This window comes from Hermetia illucens, chromosome 1 (assembly GCF_905115235.1).
Source record: "Hermetia illucens chromosome 1, iHerIll2.2.curated.20191125, whole genome shotgun sequence".
Taxonomy (NCBI): Eukaryota; Metazoa; Arthropoda; class Insecta; order Diptera; family Stratiomyidae; genus Hermetia; species Hermetia illucens.
Genome location: NC_051849.1, coordinates 129,628,030 through 129,654,889, shown reverse-complemented (window position 1 = coordinate 129,654,889; position 26,860 = coordinate 129,628,030). Strand labels below are relative to the sequence as shown.

The 26,860-nt window shown below is 40.5% G+C and overlaps 1 protein-coding gene and 1 long non-coding RNA gene across 6 annotated transcripts in view; both read right to left on the bottom strand.

Annotated features, from left to right (window-relative positions):
- Positions 1–1,673: 1,673 nt before the first annotated feature.
- Positions 1,674–2,981, bottom strand: LOC119661594. The gene is made up of 3 exons (XR_005250594.1): positions 2,528–2,981; positions 2,297–2,458; positions 1,674–1,971 (listed from the first exon to the last, which is right to left on the bottom strand). It is a non-coding gene; the product is annotated as an uncharacterized LOC119661594 (long non-coding RNA).
- Positions 2,982–10,035: 7,054 nt separating this feature from the next.
- Positions 10,036–26,860, bottom strand: part of LOC119661682 (coiled-coil domain-containing protein 85C-A) — a 58,259-nt gene continuing 41,434 nt past the window's right edge. For all 5 annotated transcript variants that reach the window (XM_038071124.1, XM_038071121.1, XM_038071123.1 and 2 more), the window contains exons 3-5: positions 22,347–22,535; positions 22,038–22,286; positions 10,036–10,921 (exon numbers count right to left, since the gene is read on the bottom strand). In XM_038071124.1, coding sequence (XP_037927052.1) covers positions 10,592–10,921; positions 22,038–22,286; positions 22,347–22,535 — 768 coding nt within the window. In that variant the 3' untranslated portion in view covers positions 10,036–10,591. The remainder of the gene's footprint in view (positions 10,922–22,037; positions 22,287–22,346; positions 22,536–26,860) is intronic.

Here is a 26,860-nt window from a genome sequence, read left to right as displayed (position 1 = left end):
TTTATTTGAGTAGTTGATTTCATGCCTGACTGTTTGGTTCTATTCGTTCTCAGCTTTTACATTTTGTGGTGGATAGTACTAACTTTGGTCATTTGTGTTAAAACAAGCCGGAAACCGGAAGCTCCGCGCTTTAGGTATGAAAGGATTTGAATTCATGAATTCATTTATGCATAGCTCTTAGTGTATGTACGAAGAATGTACCCGATGTGATACTGAAATTTGACGCAAAAGAGGCAAATCGGACCCACTGTAACTTTGCTAATAATGGTAGCATTTCTACCAAACTTTCCATTAGACTGCTTTATATTAAAGCCTATATTAATGCACTTTGTGGGTTTAGGATGAACTTAAGGGGGTTCGCCATACATTTCAAAAATCTATTAATATATTATTGTTAACATTATTTTAACAGATATCGGAATGGAGGGTATTTCGGAGCCTTGATGCCATATAGAACAATCATCATGATTTTTTTCAGTTTTTTCTGTTGGACGGTTTCTGAGAATAACGCCTTAATTTAAATGACCCTTTATAACCCCTCACTCTCCTGTTTCGCAATCGGCTTCGAAACTAAAATTGGATTTGGAAAGTACTAATGGATGCCTTTCATTTGTCACCCGACATGACTATATTCTGTGAAAAAACACAATCCTCTTTTGCATATATGGGAATCCACCCCCCTTAAGTTTCACGTAGAACAATGTAACTCACTGCATGCGTAGGCGTTCACAGTTTCCACCATCACACCAAATTTGATATAAATCAGTACAGCCCTTTCTAAGAAAAGTTCCTGTAACAGACAATGAATCGATTTCAATAAGGTTTTGTTTTACAGAATTAGAAGTACAATAGAATGACAGATATTCTTTTTAATTATGATGTTAGCAGCTTATTTGCATAGCTTAAGGTGCAGAAATTGATAAGTTTGAACTGCTATCACTTTGACACTAGAAGTCGGATTTCCATGAAACTTGGCATGTGTATGCTCAATACTATCCTCTATGCTGATACTCTCAGGATAAACTTAAGAGGGGGTTTTCAGTCCACTTCTAAAAGTTGGTATTATACTATTAGTAAGTTTATTTGAGTGGATGTCGAAATGGGGTATATTTTGAGGCCTACATTTCATATCAAGGCACCAGCCTGATTTTTTTCAGATTGATAAGTTGGATAGTTTCCGAAAATGAGTTCCATCTCACTTCAAGTATGCGTATTTTGACTCCTTACTCGCAGACTTTACAATTCACACAGTTTCGGAAAGTACTAATCGAGACCTTTCACTTGATCTCCTTTGTATGTATGGAGAGCCCCCCGTAAATTTATGTCACACATTATGCGTGGGATTTCATGTCCACCAAATTTGCTTCGGATCGTTTCAGCTGTTTTGGAAAAAGGTGCATGTGACACACAAACAGACAAGCGGCCATTCGGCAATGGATTATATTGTGGAATGGTTCCATTGCAATGGCAGCTATCAACAGAACTGTCGCCTTTCCCCATGTGTCTAAAGCCTAAGTACTCCAATGACATGACGTAAACATGAATCAATAAACGCTTGGACCAAATGACAGGGTTTTTTTCATGCTACTTCTATATAGCATCGCCGGGAGAGAACTCCAACCTATGTATCAGCATTTCAAAACAGCAAAGGCGGATTTAAAGCTATTAATATATTTGCTGTTCTGATGGCCTAATGGTTAGAGCAACGGAAGGTCGCACTGAAGAATATAGACTGGAAACCTTGAGTTGATTAGTAATTATCTTAAGCTCGGCTCTCTTGTTTGTTTCTCCAGATTCAGCCCATTTAGCAAAGGTTCATCACTCTGAGCGACAAAAGCGGATGTCATGTCAAATCACACCTTCTCCATTTTGATCCTTTGTTCCGTTCGGTAGCGGGGGCGGATGGTTTGGACCGGGTTCACCACTTGAATCGGCCCTGATAGTCGAGTCGAGAGGTTCTCAAATCACAGCCTAAAATATTAAATCATCGTCGCTTCAGTCGAACTTGAAGTGCAATGCTACATAGACAACTAATGTCCTTATTTCAGGAGCGACCAGAACAAGTTGGTATGATTCCTTATTCCAGTAGACTTATATTTGCTTGCATAACTACGAAACGTTGATTGCGGCAGGGTGAGTGCCACTGTGACAGATGTTGGATCTGAGAGAGTTCGTCAAAGAAAATGTGCAAGACATCCCGCAACAAACAAGCGATAATGATTGCGTCTGCTTTGTTGTATATATGCAGAATACATAACCCGAGATCATAAGATTACTTTCTCTCAAAAGAATATACCTTACTTCTACACTACTACAAAAGAATCATTTTAGATATATTGCAAGGGAAATTGACCTCATCCAATGATGAATCTCAACTTTCAGGTACTGATCGTGACAGGGATCCTCCTATTACTGTTTCCACCCACGCTACAGGCATTGATAGTTGAGAAAATTACTACTGAAATAAGTTATACACAGATTAGAACAGAAGACGTAGAAATCGTAAACAAATACGATATTATCTTACACATCATCCACCCCACCGAAATTTTAGGAATTGTCAGCTGACTAGAAGCGACTATAAAGTCAATAAAAACCGATTCAAATAAGGACTTGGCACTCCTCCAAATTGAAAGTATCAAGAATTCCGCCAAAACTCTCATTCCACGCAAATCTAAACGAGGGCTTATCGACCTGGGTGGAACCGCCCTAAACTGGATATTTGGTACAATGGAAAACGACGATCGACAGGGCATTCAAAACCACTTAAATATCATCGACACGAACAATCACAATATAATCGAACAAACAAACCGACAAGTAAAAATTAACGACAAATCCAACAAAACCTTTAATCTCCTAAAAGACGCAATAAAACCGCAAAAGGATCGCAGAGAAATTCAACCAAATACATAGACTAGAAGAAAATCATACGACTCAAAATTTAATCCTCGAACAAATGATTCGGTTAGACATAATAAAATGACAAGTCGAGAACATTCAGGACAATATTGTTTTGGCTCAAGCAAATATATTTCATCCCAGTATACTTACCGACGAAGAAATTAAAACTTACGATACCGATTTTCATAAGTTTCACAATATAAAGTTACGAGTTGCTAAATTCGTCAACAACTTAATAATCATTGCAATTAAAATCCCAACCGAAACGTTGACATTAAAAAAGAACCTTATATTTCCCATAGCAAATTGAAATAACAACCAAATAGATGAAGAACCAGAGTATATTATTGAAATCGATAATAGAGCATATTCTTACCAAAAGGAACACTTAAGGAACTCCCACTGAGCAAAAATTGTATTTTCAGACATGGTTGTAAATTTATCAAAAATTCAAATTCCGAATTTACTGAAACCAAAGAAGATATTGCAATACTTACCAATATGAAAAATGTAACCTTTAACAGTTCCTGCGACGATTGGAATTTGTATTTAACGGCAACTACTTTGTAAACTTTCAAAATTGTGCAATTGAAATTGGCCGTAAAACATTTAGTAACAAAGTAACAAAATTTGTAAGTAAATTCAGAAGTTTGGAAAATCAAAACCTACCTTCTGTAATGGTTAAAAGTGTGGGAGGAAGACCAGGTCGATCATCCTAAGTGGCCGACAACGACCTAGAGGGCAGAGCTATCCCAGAAACCTAAATAAATTGGCTAAATTGATCGTGAAGGTCCGCCCGCAAAGATTGAAGCTCCATCAAAGTGCTCGGTCGACACGTTCTTGCACGCCTCTGTGCTAGCCAGGCTCGGGAATGTGCGCTTCATTACTACAAAACAACGCGTCTCCGCACCGGATTCCAAAACAGACATTAATAGGGTCTTCGTGACGGCCTATCGAATGATAATCAGAACGCGAACTATTATAAAATTGGAAAATAGAAAAAACAAGTCGGGAAACCGGAAGCTAGACGCTTCAGGTATGAAAGGTTTTGTGTATTTCTTTTATAAAGAGATTTGGGTGTGCATTTGTCCCATTAGCATGTAGCACGTAAAATATGCATATATTATGTGAAAATAGCCACTTTCAAGTAATATTGACATTCATAGTCTTGAATTTGCAGAGGAGCGACAGATTTGACCTAGTATAACTTTGTTAGTAATGGCGCGATTTTCACCAAATTTGGCAGGATTATGATCTATACTGTAGTCTACATTGCTGCAATTTTGTGATTCTAGGGTGAACTTAAGGGGGGTTTTCTAGTCAATTACTAAAAATTATAGTAATATACTACTATTAACTTTATTTGAACAGATATCGATATGGAGGGTATTTCGGAGCCTAGGCACCATATAGTGGCAGCCCCCTGATTTTTCGGCTGGGTAGTTCCTGAGAATGGGTTCGTTGAAAAAATTACCACTTTCAACCCCCCGCGCTCCCCAGCTTTTCAACAAAAGCCAAAACTAAGAGCCGCTTCGAAAAGTACTAATCGAGACCTTTAATTTGCTACCCCACATGACTATATTTGATGAAAAAAAAATTTACCCCCCCCCCCTTCTGCATGTATTGGGATCCCCCCTTAAATTCATTGTAAAAGGATGTAAGTGTCCGGATAGCTGAGTGGTTAGAGCACAAGGCTGTCGTGCGGAATGTCGCGGTTCAAATCTCACTGGTGACAGTGGAATTTGTATCGTGATTTGACGTCGGATACCAGTCGACTCAGCTGTGAATGAGTACCTGAGTCAAATCAGGGTAATAATCTCGGGCGAGCTCAATGCTGACCACATTGCCTCCTACAGTATACTGTAGTGTACCGTTACGGTCTTGAATGAAGTGCTCTAACACACTTCAAGGCCTAGATCCAATATGGATTGTTGCGCCAACGATTATTATTAAAAGGATGTAGCGTGAGCGTTCACAGTTCCCACCTTTCTACCAAATTTGGTGTCAATCGCTGTAACCGTCTTCGAGAAAATGCGTGAGACGGACAGACAGACAGACAGACGGACGGACAGACAGACAGTAAACCGATTTTAATAAGGTTTTGTTTTACAATCAAAACCTTAAAAACGGCTCGACCGCGCGCGTGGAGCCGTAAGTCTCCGGACCCGAGTGCCGCGATCAAGGAGGGAAAGATCCACGACGGATCATAGCCCTAATTATTGCCTCTTCTGCCTCAGCTTTTGAATGAGGCGCGGCCCCTGAGGTTCCCACCCTTCGTCGACATCCTCAGGCCAGTTTATCATTTTGAGGATGTCCCTAATTAGCAGTTCCTCCTGGCTCTCGACCTTCCATTTTTCTCCTTTTCCTCGGGAAGATCTTTCCCTCTTCTTTTCAAAACAAAAACCAAAACGACTTGGCTTTCTTCCACCCAACTCTCACTTTTTTTCACTCCTTCGCCAAAAAAACACCAAAAAAAAACCAAAAACTTCACTGCTTCTCTTTTCCGTTTTTTTCCACTCTCCAGTCTGTCCCGCATCGCCTCCTCTTTGTTCTTCCCGCACCGCTTCATTTGCCGCTACATAGCTTTCAGCTCTCTCTAGGCAATGTTGCGGCAACATGCGCATGCGCCTGCGGATGCAGCAAATCATTCGCCTCTTGTCTAGATCAATTCGTCCGAATGCATCAAAAATGTGCAATCTGCGGCGAACATTAGGGCAATTGCACATTATTAAATGCATTGTTTAAGCAAATTAATTAAGAAAGAGCCGAATGAGATTCCGCTTCCGTCGCGCAGCTGCGGTCACTACAGTCAAGATCCGAACTTAAACTAACCTTTCAGGAACTCATTGTAAATCAAGGACAAAATATGAAGGAAATATGATACAAGAATTAAAATACCATAAAACAAAAGTTGTTACAATCAGTTCAGTTAGAACATTCCTCATTGTCATCATATCAATTTTCATAGGTATCATGTATCTTAAAAACAAAGCTTTCAAATTAAAAATAATCAATAAAGTAGAAGAAAATAAAAAAAATAATCAATAATAAAGAAGAAAATCCAAACCTTAATGGAGGAGGAGTTACGTTACCAGAAACACCTGACCCAACAAAAATTATGTCTCGCACTTGTGTCACCAACGTGACCAAAGAGTCCAGTTGCAACATTCCAGAGTGGCAGATGTTTAGTCTGCAAGTTTAATATTTCCATAATTCAGAAAACGTATTTTATGCATTTTCACCAACTAGATTAAGTTAGTCTTAAGACCGCCGCGTTTGATTCAACAACCATTATTTGAAATAAACAACCATTATTTGAAATAAAGTTATAATAATTGAAAACAAAAAATATAGTTTTTTTTGGGATAAGCTAAAGCTTATCATTTATTTCCTGTAGCAGAACATCGATCACATAGGATGCCCATTGATCTGACTTGTGCTAATACGTACAAATAATTTAATTGCACAGTTCCCAGCGGCTGGAAGCACCGATCTAAAATATTCAAATTCCTATAGTCTGGACTAGTCGCTGCGTCATTTCGCCTTAATGTGACAAACGGCCATATTGAGATACGGGTTTTTGGTCCGTACACCGGCGAAGTTCTTCTTTCGATATTATCAGAGGAAAGAGTGAGTGAGTTTGTAAAAGAGTTAATATAAGCAGGACTGAGAACGTTGGTGAAGAATTAACCCCAACTTAATGTTGATGTGAGACGGAGAAACATTTGTACGATTAATGAGTCGTGAAACATCAAGTTCAGTGCCTCCACCGACCGAAATAACAAAACGAAATATGCAAACTATTGGAGCCCCTCCATACTCAGCCCATTAAAACAATTAAGAAAAATACGCTGACCAGCTCGCCTGAGAATCTTAGTTTTATTGGTGTCTATTTTCAGTTTGTTTGCCATTTGGCCAAAATCCATGACTCAACAAGTAGATGTTGTCGTCATAATTCAGGCATTTGAAGGCAAACGACATCGTCCATTATATCTATCCACGCCCTCCACAGAAGGCAGCAATAATGAGAAAAAGTATCGCTAATAGAGTTGACTCTGCTTTGAATGACAAACTACTCTGATATTTTATCTTGATACAACCCATAACATTCTGCACTATCACATGTTAATAACTATTAGTTTCTTCGAAACGCCCCGCCTCCATACAGCATTTCAGAGAAACTTCCTGTTGACTCTATCGGAAGCTCCCTCGAAATCGGTAATTTAAACTTCACAAGAGCGTACGGTAATAAAAGTTGTAAGATGATACAGCACGAAAACCAGCCTGATCTTTGTCGATTGAAGCCACGAAGTATTCTTTAATACGTTCCAGGATTATTGATACTATTTTATTGGCGGCAACAGGAACACCTCTCACAGCCATATCTGCCATAACTGTAACTGGAATTTGCAGCTCCGCAGGAAAACCGCGTTACGCTAGTGCTCATTTGAGCATATTGATGTCAAAAATAATGTTGTGAGAGCAGCAAGAAGCAAGTGGCACCTCGACTTCTTCTCACTGTGGACGAGAAGCCATCGTTAATGTCCATCACATGACCATCGAAAAGCGTCCGAGGAGCTGCAACACTTTCCGTGATGACATAACCGTTTTCGAAATTGTTCTTATTTACAGAAGCTCCTCCTTCCCTCAACAACACAACAGTTTGATTTCTTACCTCACAGCGTCCACTACACTGTATTGCTCATACCTTACTATAGTAAGGAAATTTGCAACGTGTCGCACTCACCTCCGCTCGCAGTCATTAACAGAGCTCTAGGCACTTTACGTTCAACAACGCGTTTCCACGTTTCCGGAGACAGTTCTTGTGACGTTCTTCTGCGAGGCGGCAGAACATTTCACCCGCAGCGGAGATAAGGCACCCTAATTCTTATCGATAAGCTCTGGCGAATTCTTCAAGAGTTGGAGTCGTTTACACAACAAACAATTTTCCGACTGCTTTGCAACACCTAAATTGCGGAGACGCTCCATATTAAATTTGTCGGGCCAAGGATCTGATTCTTTGCGGGCAGACACAGTATCTAATAGGCAGTACCCACACTAAAATGCCCCGACTGGCAAATTTATTGCGGAAGCTTATCCGTACACATGATCGGCGCTAAAGGAGGAAAAACCATAACCTTCGTAAGATCGTATTGATAAGAGAGAGATGAAAAGAATATGTCAGCCATGGCACTGATGCGTGCTCACCCCCAGTATTTTCACGTATTCACTTCTGCATAGAGAAAAACGTACCAACCTCACCAACCCATTAGTAAGTCCGGGCGGACAGAGCAATTTGAAATCCTGCGTACTGGCACTGATTTCCCTTCTTGAGGGGCAAGGGAGAGTGTGGTAGCTATCTAGTATCTACCTGTGGATACAGTAGCGATGCACAAGCATATCTTTTGTTTCGCGTGATCAAGAGGTCAATCTGATCAGATATTCCTTGCCGATCAGTCATGTTGTGGCAGATTCTGTCCCCGGCTGTATGCTGCCGATGACGAGGCGGTGAGAGTTTTTGAAATCTACAACTCTGCTCCCAGATAATGAGAAACGCCTCGCGGAACGCGGGAAGTTCTCCCCAAAGTCCCTCCATTCGATACCATTGTGGAGGAGCGTGCTCATATTCCAGAAACCGATCAAAAATCTCTCAGAGGTGTTGTCGACGTTCGGAAGCAAACTAATAATAATAATGTCTATCCGTTGCCTTTCACGAAACAATTAATATTTTGAGTGTTTTCTCAAGCTCCTACTCAAAGGGGCAGAAAGCATCATTTGCTTTTATGATGATTTGCGAGCCCCTAATTGATGTAACATTAAGCTAGCTAAACTATCCATGGAATAGTTTAAAGACAAGATTCACTCTTCAATGGAGAGGAAACCGACAATATCTTCATTAGCTGTGAAAGGGAGAAAGAGAGGGTTTTCATATTGGGTAAACAAATTTAACAAGATATTGCCTGATAGCGACTTATTATAACCTTACTATACTTACTTATCATCATCATCAACGGCGCAACAACCGGTATCCGGTCTAGGCCTGCCTTAATAAGGAACTCCAAACATCCCGGTTTTGCGCCGAGGTCCACCAATTCGATATCCCTAAAAGCTGTCTGGCGTCCTGACCTACGCCATCGCTCCATCTTAGGCAGGGTCTGCCCCGTCTTCTTTTTCTACCACAGATATTGCCCTTACTTATTTATGCTTACCCCTAAAAGAATGTATTCCCGTTCCCACACTTGAGGCCTTTTTAGACGCCGTTATAGATGTAGAAGAGCATTTCCGTATAACTAAACGCATGCCTTAGATTGACTTTCGTGGCAAGGAGGTGGTGGAAATGGCCATTAGAGCGGAATGAATTTTTCCATTCGAAGATAGGCATGCCAACGTTACTTTTGCAACAAATCCCTCCGGTTTAGTGCGATCGGATAAACTGTCAGACCCAATACGGCTTTAAAATGTAACATACAAACACCTGCCGGGCAAAACTTGGGGAAGATTTTTCGACAGACAAGATTCACGTGCAAATAGAAAAGACGCAAAGCCGTGTTTGAATTAAAAGTGTTATTAAACTACATTCTCTCTCTCAACAATAATATCACTAACTTCTAGCGCCGGTAGCCGCAACTCCATCGAATTTTACAATGACCGCCATGACGCTTTTTTCATCTTCCAGCCATTGGAAACTTTTCTTGGTTGCTATTATGACTAGGACTTTGCTGCTAACCATTCTCGTCCTTACAACAGACATATTTCTCCCAATGCACTCAGTTGCATGCACGTTCTTAGTCGTAGGTCACGAAAAGCACATCTGTCACTGGTTTCTCACCATTCCTGGCATTTAGTTTTTCCACACGGTCGTTGTTGCCACTATCGACTTTTATTGATTTTTGTCCCTTACAAGTGATTGATGTCATTTAATTAATTCCGTGTAACAAGTTCAAAGAAACTGTACCGCAATGAAACCTTCAGGCCACCCCGGTACCACTATGAAATATAAAGCAAACCAACCAAGTTGGCAAGAATAATTTATGGATGTAATTTGGACTAAATATTTTTATTGCCATCAAGCAGCTTGCCCACGGCGGAGATATATGTATGTTCGTGGAAGTTTGTTTGAAAAAATCCGTAGCAGTTTCAGATAACAGATTTATTTTACAATCAAATAAATACAATATTTAAAAATTTGTACAAAATAATACTAAATATTGCTAAAGCTTCTTGGCAAGACGATTAGAAGTACTCTAAGTCTAGTTCCTCCTTAGGAATTACATAACAAAAACAAATTTTTAATAAATTATCTTGAAATTATCCTATCCTATCCTGGACGTCCGCACTTAGCGTACGAATACCACACCGAACCTACTGTGAAGGGCGCTAAGGCATGGATGGAAATTACGAGTCATGGAGTGACAAAGGGAATAACCCTGTACCGAACAAAAGAATATGCAAATTACACGTTTATAGACAGTGAGTTTGCAAGCCGCGTGATTTCCTTTTGAGCCGAGTGGTGGTCCTTTGGCTGACAGCCATTTGGCACTGTTGATATGCGAAGCAGGTGCATGCATCCATTGGTATTTCATAAAGCTTTCATTAGCAATCGTTACTTCCTCTTGCCATCAATGTAAACTCACTTTTAGAACTTACGGCACATTACGTATATACTCAGATATTCAGGCAAGTTCACCTAAATGGTTTCAATATTAGGACCATTGGGGTTGTCCTCTAACTTCCGCCACACGACGTTGCACATTTCACGAACGAGAGCCTTCTCGCCATCGTCCATTTGCTCAGCATTTTTCGCATTTACAGCATTTCCGTTGCGATCCCTTTCTAGCTGCTCCCGAACTTCAAGGACTTGCAGTGCTCTAACGACAGCTTCTGGTCGATTAGAGATTGGGTCTGGGACCTGTTGCGAAGCATTTCCACGTTCCTCTTCTAACTGACGAATCCTTCGCTCAAGCGAGCGAACATATTGCAATGTTTGATCGCTGAGTGTCGACCTCAAGTTCAGATCCTGGAAAAAAAAAGATTGAGTTGCATATTGTTGATTAAAAACTGATTAAACAAGAAAGATTGGCAATTCCACCAAAAAGTACTAAAATAAATATGCAATAGGACCACATAATGAGCAAAAAAAATGAAATGAATTGGAACCGTGATGGCAACACATACCATACGACGATCTTACAGAAAGAAATACTACGATGTTGTGGCTGCTCAAACTGCAAGGCGATATACAACCAACAAGCAACTAGATAAAAACAGCATACGTCAGCGTCAGAAAATAAAACAAGCGTACTCATTCACAGCTGAGTTGGCTGGTATCCGACATCAAGCCACTGCTACATGTGAGATTTAAAATGCAACCTTCCATACGACAGCTTACATCTACCCGGATGGAGATGGCAACGCCAACACTAAATTAAATGCAAATTCTGTATGGCAGCTTTTGGCACCACACCATCGAGTTTCTTGTAAAGCACAGATATTGATGCGCCTGTGGTTTGGAAATGTGATATCGTTCTAACCTATCTTTAGTGTAGTTCATAGACCATACCTTCCCATCATATTTCAGCAAGATATCACCACAATCCACCTTGGCACTAAAATCATCCATTATTATCACAATATCACCATTGGGATAAGTTCCTCTGAGTGCGTAGAGTTACTAATATTATGGGCACAATAGTTCTTCAAGGACGCGGTGCGACTTTCCCTTAACAAAATAATACTAATATTATAGAAAACAACCTTCGCCCAAAATCCTCCTCTTTAGCGCTGCACAATTGCAAGCTTGCAAACTATGCTGGCAAAGTGCGCATCCAAGAATTGTTAGCATCAATCCGTGACAGTATTCATGTCCTCTACTGTTACTTATCAGAATACAAAACACAGTAGCCAAGGTTTGGGCACAGAATGTCCGGGTCGTATGTATAGAATTCCCGCTAAGTTGTTCCCGATATTATCATCGAAGAGCTTGAGCGCAAACCAGATACCAATCAAAGCCCGCTTCCAATAGGCCAAGATCGTAGCCATTAACTCAGTTTGTATACAAAATATGTTTCGAGGTTTCAGCAGCACAATAGATTTGAAATTCATAGGTTGGTAACGTGCAAATATCCACCTCTTGTAATAGCCCAAGCAGGAAATATTTTGTTTTTAAACTGCAACCCTAAACATTGCAAAAGTTGCGCTAATGAACATAAGTTTGAGCCCGTACACCACCACACAAAAGAGCATGTAGAGAGTCCCAGTTCATGAGGCCTACTTGCTGCTAGGGGCTTTTAGTAGCCGAATGCAGTAGTATTATGAAATATGATGTAAATTTTATCATAAAATTAATAATTTAACTCTTTCTAAACATTCTGCTGGACTACCTTTCTTTTTCCGCCATTCCAGGCGGCGCTTTCTTACCGATCAGATGGTGTTCAGTCCTCTTCATTCAGTAAGTCAAATACCGTTCTTATCATTGACACCAAAGAAATGCTCGATATTCTGTATTTGTTGATGTTGGCTTTTGACAAGTCGATATAGATCTCTCTCGCCGTCCCGATCTAGATGGCTCAGTGGTAAAAGCGCCAAGCTGTCGTGCGAAAGTTCGCGGCTCAAACATCACTGGTGACAAAGTATGATTTGCATCGTTACTGGATTGCGAATACCAGCGGCTCCGCGGCAGCCCTGAAGCAGGAGGTAAACAAACCAAGCAATCAGATCCGTTAAAAATCTTGCCCACTCGTACTCAATGTTTTTAATCCCACGCATACGGTTAGTGACATTGATTTACTTGGAGTTTAAGGGGGGGCTCCCCATACATGCAAAAGGGGTATGTCAAATCTTTTCTTCATCGAATATAGTCATTTGGGGTAGGTCTTGATTAGTTCTTTCCGAAACTAATATTAGTTTTGACGTAAATTGTAAAGTCAAAATGTACACAATTAAAGTGGGACAGGACTCATTTTCAGAAACTACCAAACCCAAAAATCCGAAAAAATCAGGAAGATGCGCTGATATGAAATCTAGGCCTCAAAATATATCACATTCCGATATCTGTTCAAATAAACTTACTAAGAGTATATTACCAATTTTTAGAAATTGACTGAACCCCCTCCCCCTCCTCTCTGGGGAGCACAGGCATAGAGGGCAATATCTCGCATATGCATGTCAATTTTCATGGAAATCCGGCTATTAGTGTCAAAGTTATAGCAGTTCAAACTTATAAATTTTGTGCGAAGCAACTACTTCCTAAGCCATACAAATGGGATGCTGACGTCATAATTAACGAGAATAATTGACATTCTGTCTGTCACACCCGATTTATTCGGAAACGGCTCAATACCACACAAAGTGAGCTCACGTGAATGGGTTTTAGGTTTTTAATAATTTACATATCAGTATCAATTACTCCAGACAGACACGTATGTATTCATTTGTATACGCGATTGAAGGGTCGGAGTAGCACCTGATCCAAATATATATATTTGTACATTGAACAAGCGATATGTAACATACGTACTTTATATGTATATATGTATACTTTTATGCACAAAGTAAATCGAAAATAGGTCTCCATCAATTTATATACAAGCATGTAGAATACAGTATTCGGTAATAGACCATGTTTGTTTGTTTAGCGCATAAGCGCATAAGAGCATAAGATCTACGTCTGTAATATGTACGTATTTCTTGTAATTTGAAAAAAGTATGAAGAAATATTTTGGGTTTTTAGCCATATACGAATGTTTTTGCCAAAGATTCAGTCATTGAAGGACGTTCGTACATTTGATAAGAAGCCGACAGTATAAATTCCGACAGTAAATAACAGTAATTGGCTGCAGTTTTTTCACCCACGAACTTAAACATTGGGCCAACTGTATCGCGAGAAAAACAAAACCATCCGAACATGCACCCGTTTCCATATTTCATCGCCGACACTTGAATTTTGACGTCGTCAGGTCGTAAGTAGCCGAACATAACAGATTTCATCTGTTGAAAACAACATAAATTTTGGCTAACCGATCCACGAAATACAGTCCAACCTGAGCTCTTTCGCGAATCAGTTAACAGTTATAACAGTTTTTTAAGGTTTTGTGTATTTAGGTGGAGTTTAAAGGGGGGCTCCCCATACATCCAAAGGGGGGATTCAACAAATTTTTTCACCGGATATAGCCGTGTAGGGTATCAAATGAAAGGTCTCGATTTGTACTTTCCGAAACTAATATTAGTTAGTTAATTGCAAAGTGCGTGAGTAAGTAGTCAAAATGTACGCACTTAAAGTGAGACAGGACTCATTTTCGGAAACTACCCAACTTAAAAATCCGAAAAAAATCAGGGTGGTGCGCTTAGATGAAATCTAGTCCTCAAAATATGTCCCATTTCGATATCTGCTCAAATAAACTTACTAATAGTGTATTACTACTTTTTATAAATTTACTAAAAAACCTCCCTTAAGTTCATCCTAGGACTTCCGAATTTTGCGCGAGCATAGAGGATAATATTTCGAATATACGTTTCATGGAAATCAGGCAATTAAGGTCAAAGTTATAGCAGTTCAAACTTAGCAATTTCGAGCTAGTTTACTGCTTCCAAAGCCATGCAAATCAGATGCTGACGTCATAATTACCCGGAATAATTGACATTCGCGTGGAATATTAAAGTCACATTTATGAAGAATCTATTTATCTGCAGCCCTTTTTAAGGTTTTGTGTAAAACACTTATGTGAAATCTAATCTTCGAGTGATGTCCCATTCCGGTATCTGCTCAAATAACTTTACTACTAGTATATTATCAACTTTTAGAAATTGACTAAAAAACTCCCCTTAAGTTCATCATAAGTGTACTAAATTGTGCACCGACATGGAGGACAGCCTCATGCATACACATGTCAAGTTCCTTGGAAATCCAACTATTAGTGTCAAAGTTATAGCAGTTCAAACTTATCAATTTCGTGCGAATTAACAGAATCCTAAGCCATACAAATGAAATGCTAACGTCATAATTAACGAGAATAATTGACATGCCAGTGAAATATTAAAATTCCATTCAAGAAGAATCCAATTCTCCCTAGCCCTTTTTAAGGTTTTGTGTAAAACAAAACCTTATTAAAATCGATTCAATGTCTGTCTGTCTGTCTGTCACACGCATTTTTCTCCAAAACGGCTAAACCGATCCGAACGAAAATTGGCAAACAGATGGCATAATGGCATAAATTTAGGTGGAGTTTAAAGGGGGGCCTCCCCATACATGCAAAGGGGGGATTCAACATTTTTTTTCAGCGGATATAGTTGTGTAGGGTATCAAATGAAAGGTCTCGATTTGTACTTTCCGAAACTGACATTAGTTTTGGCATAAATTGCAAAGTGCGTGAGTAAAGAGTCAAAATGTACGCACTTGAAGTGAGACAGGACTCATTTTCGGAAACTACCCAACCTAAAACTCCGGAAAAAAATTCAGGGTGGTGCGCCTAGATGAAATCTAGGCCTCAAAATATGTCCCACTCCGATATTAGCTCAAATAAACTTACTAATAGTATATTACTACTTTTTAGAAATTTACTGAAAAACCCCCCTTAAATTCATCCTAGGACTTCCGAATTTTGTACCAGCATAGGGGACAATATTTCGAATATACGTTTCATGGAAATCAGGCAATTAAGGTCAAAGTTATAGCAGTTCAAACTTAGCAATTTCCCGCGAGTTTACTGCTTCCAAAGCCATGCAAATCAGATGCTGACGTCATAATTACCCGGAATAATTGACATTCGCGTGAAATATTAAAGTCACATTTATGAAGAATGTATTTATCTGCAGCCCTTTTTAAGGTTTTGTGTAAAACACTTATGTGAAATCTAATCTTCGAGAGATGTCCCATTCCGGTATCTGCTCAAAAAATTCACTAATAGTATATTATCAACTTTTAGAAATAGACTAAAAAACTCCCCTTAAGTTCATCCTAAGTGTGCTAAATTTTGCACCGACATAGAGGACAGCCTCGTGCATACACATGCCAGGTTTCATGAAAATCCAACTATTAGTGGGAAAGTTATAGCAGTTCAAACTTATCAATTTCGTGCTAATTAACAGCATCCTAAGCCATACAAATAAGATGCTGACGTCATAATTAACGAGAATAATTGAAATTCCAGTGAAGTATTAAAATTCCATTCAAGAAGAATCTAATTCTCCCTAACCCTTTTTTATATTTGATGTTGGTTAAATTGTTTTCATTCGCTAATAATATTAAACAGAGAGCGTGAAACGTATGAGGTTGACCATTATCAACACAGGGCTTTCCATCAAATGATTTATTTAAATCGCTTTCTAGAAAATAGAGGGCAATGGAATTTTTAGCTATACTACTCGTCGCTCCTCACATCTTTTTCTTTTTCTTCAGCCTTCAGGTCACAAGCGAGGTGGCTCGTGATGATCGGTTTCGTCATTTTATTTTATCAAATGCCTGATCAGGATGTAATCGCGATACCTTTAAATCCCCATCCAGCGTATCAAGCCACCATTGTTTTGACCGGCTTTTTGGTTGCTTACCATTGCTTTCGATGTTCTGATCAATACTAGTTGTTGAATTCTCGTTCGCGTGAATTACGTGACCACACCATCGAAAACGCCTCTCTTGCAGTTTTTCCACGATTGATGCAAACCCATATCGATCGCGGATATTCTCATTTCAGACGTAATCGAAACGTGTCACGCCACCTGTGCAATGCAACATCTTTGTCCCCATTACCGCAAGACGCCGTTCATTGTCCTTTATAGTCGGTCAACACTCAGAACTATAGAGAGTGGCAGACGGACGACATTGCAGTAAATTTTAGATTTCGGACGTGCGCTGATACGTCGATCACAAAGAACACCAGTTGGGGAATGCTACTTCATCCAGGTTGCATTAATGCGTGAAAAAATTTCATTACGCAGTTCTCCATTGGCTGATAGCATTGACTCGAGATTTTTAAATCGCTGAGTTCTGGCAATGGCAGTAACCAATGGAGAACTACGTTATGCTCCTCACATAGGGAAACACAAAACCTTTTATACCTGAAGCGTCAAGCTTCCGGTTTCCCGACTTGTTTATATTTGATGTTGGTTAAATTCTTGGCATTTGCTAATAATATTAAACTCAGAGTGTGAAGCGTACGAGGTTGACTATTATCAATACAGGGCTTTCCATCAAATGATTTATTTAAATCGCTTTCTAAAAAATAGAGGGCAATGGAATTTTTAGCTATGTGACACGGAACTCTCGTGCACTCGCCGCTCCTCCTTTTCTTTTTCTTCAGTCTTGAATTCACAAGCAGGGTCGTCTCGTCGTTATCGGTTTCGCCATTTTATTTTATTAAATGCTTGATCAGAATGTAATCGCGAGACCTTTAAATCCCCACCCAGTGTATCAAGCCAAGATTGTTTGGGCCGGCTTTTTGGTTGCTTACCATTGGCTTTGATGTTCTGACCAATACTGGTTATTGAATTCTTGTTAGCGGGAATTACGTGACCACACCATTGAAAACGCCTCTCTCGCAGTTTTTCCACGATCGGTACAAACCGACATCGATCGCGAATATTCTCGTTTCAGACGTGATCAAAACGTGTCGCGCCACCAGTGCAATGCAATATCTTCGTCCCCATTACCGCAAGACGCCTTTCATTGTCCTTTATAGTCGGCCAACACTCAGAACTGTAGAGAGCGACAGACGGACGACATTGCAGTAAATTTTAGATTTGGGACGTGCGCTGATACGTCGATCACAAAGAACACCAGTTGGCAGTAACCTGCCCAGAACTGAGCGATTTCAATATCTCGGATCAATGCTATAAGCCAATGGAGAACTACGTTATGCTCCTCACATAGGGAAACCCAAAACCTTTTATACCTGAAGCGTCAAGCTTCCGGTTTCCCAACTTGTTTAGATATTTATGGCTTTCGGATCGGATAGACATACAGCAGGACAACCTATCATAAATAAGATATAAAAAAAGTGGGGAAACTGAAAGCTTGACGACCCTATGTGAGGAGCATAACGCAGTTCTCCATTGGCTAATAGCATTCATTATCATCATCAACGACGCAACAACTGGTATCCGGTCTAGGCACGCCTCAATAAGGAACTCCAGATATCCCCGTTTTGCGTCGAAGTCCACGAATTCGATAGCCCTAAAAGCTGTCTAGCGTCCTCAGCTACGCCATCGCTCCATCTCAGACAGGGTCAGACTCGTCTTCTTTTTCTACCATAGATATTGCCCTTATAGACTTTTCGGGCTGGATCATCCTCATCTATACGGATTAAGTGACCCGCTCCCCGCAACCTGTTGAGCCGGACTTTACCCACAACCAGACGGTCTTAGTATCGCTCATAGATGCCGTCGTTATGTAGGGTACGGAATCGTCCATCCTCATGTAAGGGGCCAAAAATTCTTCGGAAGATTCTTCTGTCGAACACCGCCATGAGTTTGTAGTTTTTTTGCTAAGAACCCAAGTCTCCGAGGAATACACAACGACTGGCAACGGCACGATTTGGATGAAGGTGGACTGTACATCTCCGGTTGTTCTTCCCATGATGTCGATATCGTCAGCGTACGGCAGTAGTTGGGTAGACTTGAAGAGGATGGTGCCTCTCGCATTTACATCGACATCGCGAATCACTTTCTCCAGGACCAGGTTTGAAGAGGACGCATGATAGGGCATCCTCTTGTCTTAGACCGATGTGTCCCATACTTTGAGCACCAGTTGACGAAGCACTTGGTGTAATTGGTCGCCTCCGTATTGAACCAATTCGGCTGTAATTCCATCGGATCCTGCCGACTTATGGTTTTTAAGCCGATGAATTGCACGGCCTGTTTCTTCTATCCTCGGTGGTGACAGCATTTGTCCGTCGTCTTCAGTTGGCGGGTCCTCCAACTCGCCGATACTTTGGTTGTTGAGCAAATCATCAAAATACTCAACCCATCGCTCTAATGCGCCCATTCTGTCGGAAATCAGATTTCCCTCTTTGTCTCGGCAGGATGAATATCGAGATGTATAAAACTTCATTTTGCTGAATTGTTGGCAAAACTTCCACGCCTGCTGCGGATGCTCCCTTAACTTTTCTAGTTCACAGACCTGTTGGTTCTCCCAGGCTCACTTTTTCCATCTGTGAAGTCCCTTCTCCGCTCAACTGACTACGGTTATTGCGGCATCCATTTCACCCTTATAGGGGTTGCGGAGGGCTGTGGTGTGAATGGCTTCGGTATTCACTCTCACCTGATTAGAGGGGATTCTAGGTGGTGTAGTAATTCGAGCTCGGAGGACCATGACAACGAGATTGTGATCCGAGTCTATATTGGCCCCCCTATATGTTCTGACATTCATCACGGCTGAGAAGTGGCGGGGTTCAATCAGCACGTGGTCAATTTGATTGAAAGTGGGTGTTTGTGGACCGCTTTCCGCGCAAACCAGGTACTATCAACAGCCATTTCGTACGATACTGCTAACTGAATAATCTGCAGTCCATTATCATTGGTATCGTTATGTAAGCTATGGGAGCCAACGTACCGCCTGAATAAGGGCTCCGTCCCTACTTGGCTGTTTAAATTTCCAAGTATGATTTTAATATTATACTTGGGACAGGCTTCGAGGGTCTGCTCAGCTGTCTCGTAGAAGGTATCCTTGCCTTAACCTACCCAGAAATGAGCGATTTAAATATCCCAGGTCAATCTACCAATGGAAAACTGGATAATGAAATTGCTTCACGCTGGCTGAAGTGGCATTCCACAACTGGTGTTCTTTGTGATGGACGTATCAGCGAACGTCTCAAATCGAAAATTTACCGCAATGCGAAGATGTTGCTTTGGAATAGTAACGTGATACGTTTTGATCACATCCGAAATAAGGATATCCGCGGTCAATATGGGGTTGAACCCATCGTGGAAAATTGCGAGTGAGGCGCAATATTGTTCTGAACATCGAAGTCAATGGTAAGCGACCAAAAGGCCGGCCGAAACAACGGTTGATACGCTGGCTGGGGATAAAAGCCTTGCGATTACATCCAGATCAGGCATTTCATAAAACAAAATTGCGAAACCGATCACAACGAAACGACCCCGCTTGTGAACGGGACAAAGGCTAAAGAAAAAGAAGAAGATGTCAGGAGCCACGAGTGCATGACAGCTCCGTGTCACATAGCTAAAAATTCCATTGCCCTCTATTTTTTAGAAAGCGATTTAAATAAATCATTCGATGACAGCACCTGTATTGATAATAGTCAACCTCATACGCTTCACACTTTGCCTTTAATATTATTAACAAATGCCAAGAATGTAACCTACATCAAATATGAAAAAAGGGTGGGGAGAATTGGATTCTTCTTGAATGGAATTTTAATGTTTCACTCGAATGTCGATTACTCTCATTAATTATGACGTCAGCATCTTATTTGTATGGTTTAGGATGCTGTTAACTAGCACGAAATTGATAAGTTTGAACTTCTATAACTTTGACACTAATGGTTGGATTTCCATGAACCTTGGCGTGAGTATGCATGAGGCTGTCCTCTATATCGGTGCAAAATTTAGTACACCTAGGATGAACTTAAGGGGAATTTCTAAAAATTGATAATATACTATTAGTAAATTTAATTGATCAGATACCGGAATGGGACATCTCTCGAAGATTAGATTTCACATAAGTGTTTTACACAAAACCTTAAAAAGGGCTGCAGATAAATACATTCTTCATAAATGTGACTTTAATATTTCACGCGAATGTCAATTATTCCGGGTAATTATGACGTCAGCATCTGATTTGCATGGCTTTGGAAGCAGTAAACTCGCGGGAAATTGCTAAGTTTGAACTGCTATAACTTTGACCTTAATTGCCTGATTTCCATGAAACGTATATTCGAAATATTGTCCCCTATGCTGGTACAAAATTCGGAAGTCCAGATTTCCACGTGTATACGAAATATTGTCCTTTATGCTAGTTAGGATGAATTTAAGGGGGGTTTTTCAGTAAATCTCTAAAAAGTAATAATATACTATTAGTAAGTTTATTTGAGCAGATATCGGAATGGGACATATTTTGAGGCCTAGATTTCATCTAAGCATGTTGTGTTGGACTAATCGCGTGACACGGCTTGATTACATCCGAAATTAGGATACCCGCGATCCATATGGAGTTGCACCGATCGTGAGACCGGCGCCTTCGGTGGTATCGTCACGTAATTCGCACCAAAGAGACTAAAGCCTTTTTGTACCACATGAACGACAAAGGACTTCAGTTTTTCAGGCAATTGTACCGGTGTGAACACGGACCGAAAACCTTAAAAAGTAATACAGTATGTGCCGTCAAGAAGAAGAATGCCTTTACTTTATTCAGGGAAAATCGAAAAAGGCACTTTAACTAGATATATCCCATCACAATAGGTCGTGGTAGCGCATATATAACCAATATGTATGGGTTGATTATTGATTTATGATAATTCACTGAGTGAGAAGTGAAGGATAATAAGTTAACAAAATTAGTGTGAGGATCCGAAAAAAGGCAATGGGTTTTAATGTAACTGACGATAATAACTGAAGCATCCCATGATTGGGTAACCCCATGGATCGCAGATTTCATTTTTCGGGGTATGTAGTAGACTCCGTCCTATCTATTTCATTGATTTTAAGAAGAACCTGCCAACAAATTTTAATGTCCGTCACGACATATTCCCCTTACTCAAATGAAGTTAAACATAAATTGTGAAAGGCTGGTTTGAACTGCGTTTCATCAGTTTTCTCAAAAGAGAAAATACGGAAACACTACTATAATTGTAAATAATTTACACGCTCCAATATTCACTGCGATCAGCATTTTGCCAGTCAAACGTTTAGCCAAAAAAAAAAATTACAATCGATGGCCCCTATTTAAGTATGTACGTAATTTTCTGTGCAGTTACGAATTACCTCAAATTACCTATCCCGATAAATTTCATTAAAAAACATTCAAACCTCAATCGTGTAAAATAAATGTTGAATTGCTCAATAAGCACGACTCACTTTTCTGCGCGAAAAAAACTCAAATAATACGCAAGGAACGAAAAAAAATTATCATTTACGTGGAAATCAATTGAGCAATGAAAATGGTAATGAATGGTATTTGAACTTACTTTGGTTATATTCCCAATTTGCCGCTCGTATTGTCGCAAATTGTTTAGAGTCTCATCCGCATTTGTACTCGAACTGCTTCCGTCACCATCATCTCGGAGGGTGGGTCGAGTTGAGGAGCCGCAATTCGCGCATAATGTATTAGCCGCTACATGCGCCCGCTCCTCGTCTAGATACAAACATAACTCCTTTAATTCTAAGTTATCACGAATTAGTTCCTGTTGCTTGTCGTCCAACTGTCGCAGTTTGTTCTAAAAAAGAAAGCGATATATGCTATCCCTTAAACTAATCACTATATTGACGATACGTACTTGGTACGCTGAGACTTCCTGACGCATAACACTTGCTGTATATCGACCGAAACGCTGCCATTCTCTAGCCAATTTCCGACCTTTTTGGCGATCATCGTCCAAAAAGCAACACAAGTCTCTCAGTTCTTGATTATCTTCGCTTAACCTCTGATTAGCATCCTTCAAGGCTCGTAATTCAGCTAACAAATTCTGAAAAATGGAAAAGAAAGATTCAGAAAAAGCTTATTTTCTTTGCCCCACAACTTAACCATATTGTATGAGGCTTGGGGGCTTGATAAACCCATTCCCCCTTTATGCGAAACATGGGGCAACATTTTTTTCACAGAATATAGTCATGTGGGGTATCAAATGAAAGGACTCAATTAGTACTCGAAAGTGATCTTATTTCTGAGATTGAGTGAAATACAGCAGCGTCTCGTCCTCCAAACCTATCGAACAGAAAAATATTAAAAAGCATCTATACAAAATTTAGGCCACAAAATACATTCTCTTCTGATATTTTTTTTTTGTTGAGGATGCTGGGAGTCCTGGGTTCACATTCACTTAATGACGGGCCGGACCACTGGGCAAGCAACTTACTTCCCCTCTTGTGTATCTTTTCTGGAATCGGCGCCCAAGTTTTTCAAAAAAGTCAACTGACGATTTCGTTAAAAAATGGGTCCGAGGACTACAAGAGAGGAAGTTAACTGCTTGCCAAGTGGTCTGGTCCATCATAAAGTGAGTGCAGGACTAAATATCCTCAACAACAAAAAAATCACTTTGGCCTGGTTTAGGTTTGAATTTCCGACGGATTTCACTTCAATATAATTCTCCCTCATGTCGTGATTATATATAAATGGAGCGATTACCACCTGTCGCCATTTTCGGTCACGCTACTTCCAGGGTAGAACTGAGGCAGCGTCTGCCCTGGACGAAACCGTCTGTCAACTTTTCTGATATTAGGCAATCCAACTAATATTAACAAAGCTAGTTGTATCACGTCATTATCATATAAAGTGAGCTCATATGAAGAGCGAAATTGGAGTTTGGAGGTATACCAAGGAATATTTTGAATTTTTACATGTGCACGTACTGGAAAAAGGTGCAAAGAAAGTTTCTGGCAGAAGATAAACACAAAATCTTTATACCCGAAGCATCCAGCTCCCGCTATTCGGGCTAATTTAACATATAAACGATATATAGCTAAAATCTAAATCAGAAAGTCAAACTCTTGACTGTGTACAGGTGTGGCAGAAGAGTTTTTCTTCACATACAATTTTACGAAGTGGACTTAATCTCTTTTGTCTTCGTGAATTGAAAGCTTTCGTTGATTAGTAGTTAGCATTTTGGGAGAATTGGTGACTGTTGACCTGCAAGCACAGACATCTAATAAGTTGTATCCACACTCAATGGACCAGACTTACCAATGTATTGGGGAAGCTTATCCGTACATATCATACGCACTAAAAACATGTCAGATGTTGAAGACCTACAATGTGTACGCATAAGTTTCCCCAATACATTCGTAAGTCCGGTCCATTGGGTGTGAGTACTGCCTGTTAGATATACTGTGCCACAGGTCCCCATACGTCTCACTCCAGATTCACGGAAAGGCTCGTCGATACACATTGACCAACACTAAGATTCTTTAAAACGATCAGTTTGGCGGAAGTTTTTGAAATAGCCAGTTCTAACACCAAATTTCACTTTCACACTCACTTTCAGTCTCTGAAGGCTCCACATACTCTAGTATCAAACTTTCTATAGTTAGTTGTTCATTGTTAACTTGTCGCTTTATTCCGGGAAAACAAACTGCTAGCATTTCCGATCCCGCTCTATAACGCAGATTTGCCGATATTTTCAGTATTACATGCCAAGAGGCCTGGCAAAAACCGTCTCTGGAGATATAGGCCTCTACGACTTGAATATGTAAATTTTCCCCCTTCGAACTATTTCTCCCTGCCTGTATATTGAATGACAGCCCTTCTTGTTTATCGTCGCTCAATCGTCGAGAGAAACAAAGGGATGATAAGCGAATTTTGGTTGGAAACGGTAGATACCTGTCTAGTTCCGTATATGGCCCCACCATGGGAGGCTATTGGAGTCTTATTGGTACGTAGTTTAGTTTACTTAAGTTTAGGAAGACCCATAGCTCGAAGCAGTCACTCCTTTTGTTAAGTCCATTGTACTACCCCAAAAAACACCTATTGAATGGCCTTCCGTCTGCGGCGTTCGCGCGGATTCTTCATTCATCAAGGTGTCTTTTTCTGAGATGTGAGTAAACCGGGCAGCTGCATAGAAAGTGAAAAGCCGCCTCCTCCTCACTTTGAATGCATATAGCTGAGACCAGCAGCCCAAATTTTTCCATATGGTAGTTTAAAGATTGTGGATCCAGACCCTTGTCCCTTTGTCAGCTTCCTCATTACCAGCGATGTATGAATGACCTAGCCCTCATATCAGGAACGTTTCGTTTAGTCCGCCAAATTTAAACAGCAACTAGTGGCAACTCCACACCAACTGGCTTGACATATTGTTGCTGTTTAGTGCTGCACGACTGTACGAACAGATTCGAATAGTGCGACTTCGCCGTTTTTGTCGCAAACATTCTTTTCCTGCCAATGAAATAGCATATATCTTCACCTGTAATATTTTCGTCATTATCTGAGGGGTCGGGCCAGTTCCATAACCGAGAACCGAGAAAGCCCCTGCGCCCAATCCGTCTTCCATGACTGACCCGTCGGTGAAAATTATTAAGTTTTTAATCCCAAAAGACTCATGGCCGTTTATCGAATATTCTTCTCTTTTGATGATAACGACGGAGTAGAGTAGAGTTTCAAAAACGAATCTGGATGATATGATCGGTCGGTATCAGAGCCACCTGATTTTTGTCAAAGAATTTCCAGATAGACGCGCGATCGAGTCTATATACGTCATTAATTGCGTTTTTGTTTCACTTTCAAATGAATCGAATAATTTCGAGTGCCGCGGTCGCCATAGAACTCATTACTCCAGTAATATAATACTTAGGCAACTGTGTGTCAAGGTTGTCGTACGAAATGTCGCGGTTTAAATCCTACTGGTGGCAGTGGAGTTTATATCGTGATTTGATGTCAGATATCAGTCAACTCAGCTGTGAGGGTCAAACCAAGGTAATAATCTCGGGCGAGTGCAATGTTGACCACATTACCCCATATTTGGTACTGTAATCCCGTAGTGTACGGTTACGGTCTTGAATGAAGTGCTCTAACACACTTCAAGGCTCCGATTCCAATTAGATTGTTGCGCCAACGATTATTATTATTATTTGTCTCGTTTACAAGCGGAGTCGATTCATCGTGATCAGTTCGCTATTTTGCTTTATGAAAAACCCAGATCTGGATGCTATCGCGAGGCTTTCAAATCCCCATCTAGCATATCAAGTCATCAGGTCACCGTTGTTTCGGTCGGAATATTGGCAAGCGAATTATCGTTAGCGTGAATTACGTGACCATACCTTGGAGACGCCTTTCTCGCCATTTTTCCACGATCCCCATTTGGGATGTGATCAAGGCGTGTTGTGTGACGTTACTAATCCAATGCAACATTTGCATCTCCATTACCGCAAGATGCCGTTCATTGTCTCCTATATTCCCCCAATACTCAAAACCATGGAGGGCAACTGGGTGGACGACACTGCGGTAAATTTTAGATTTGAGAAGTTCGTTGATATGTCGAACAGAAAGACACCAGCTGTAGAACGCCACTTCTTCCAGGTTGCGCTAATGCGTGAAGCAATTTCAAAACGCATTGGCTGATACCTCGGATCAAGTATTTAAATCACTCAGTTCTGAGCAGGTCACTGACACGGACCGTAATTGTGCCTGTTTCATGGGATCGGTCCTCGAAAATTCAGTTTTATTCAGATTCAATCTAAGACCGTGTTACAACAAAGAGGAGTAATGAGAGTGAACACCAAGCTTTTGAATCTGCGCCAACAGCTTCCCACTGTCAGTAAAGTTCAGTCTCGACGAATAAACAATGCATACATACATCAAACTGGAATTTATTATCGATGTATATATCGAATGTATCCGTTTTGGTGAACGTTCCCAGGTTTCACCTATCACAGCCCTATATTGTTCCTGACTTCAACATTAGCTTGGAGTTGAGATATGCTCCTGAATACTTAACTATTTGTACCAACTGGATTGACACCCCTGATAAGATAGATGGCATGTAGGTGTCCAACTAAGGTTCCTAGTGACTATAACTAGTCCAGCCTTCCTAGCTTTCACCGTGAGTCTGTTACGGAGCCACCAACTGTGGATTACATGCAGAGTTTCATCCAAGCGGTCAAATATTGTGTCCACAAACTCACAAAGTCCGGTACTCTGATCGTATGGAATTCGCAATCCGACGAGCTGCCCCGAGCGACGAATACGCACATATGGCAAGCTGTGGCCGAACAAGCCGCCAGCAATGTAGTGAAAGTATGCTGTAAGAAAGGAATAATTTTCTTGGACCCGTCATCTTATTTCGCTCCCGCCCCAAATGTT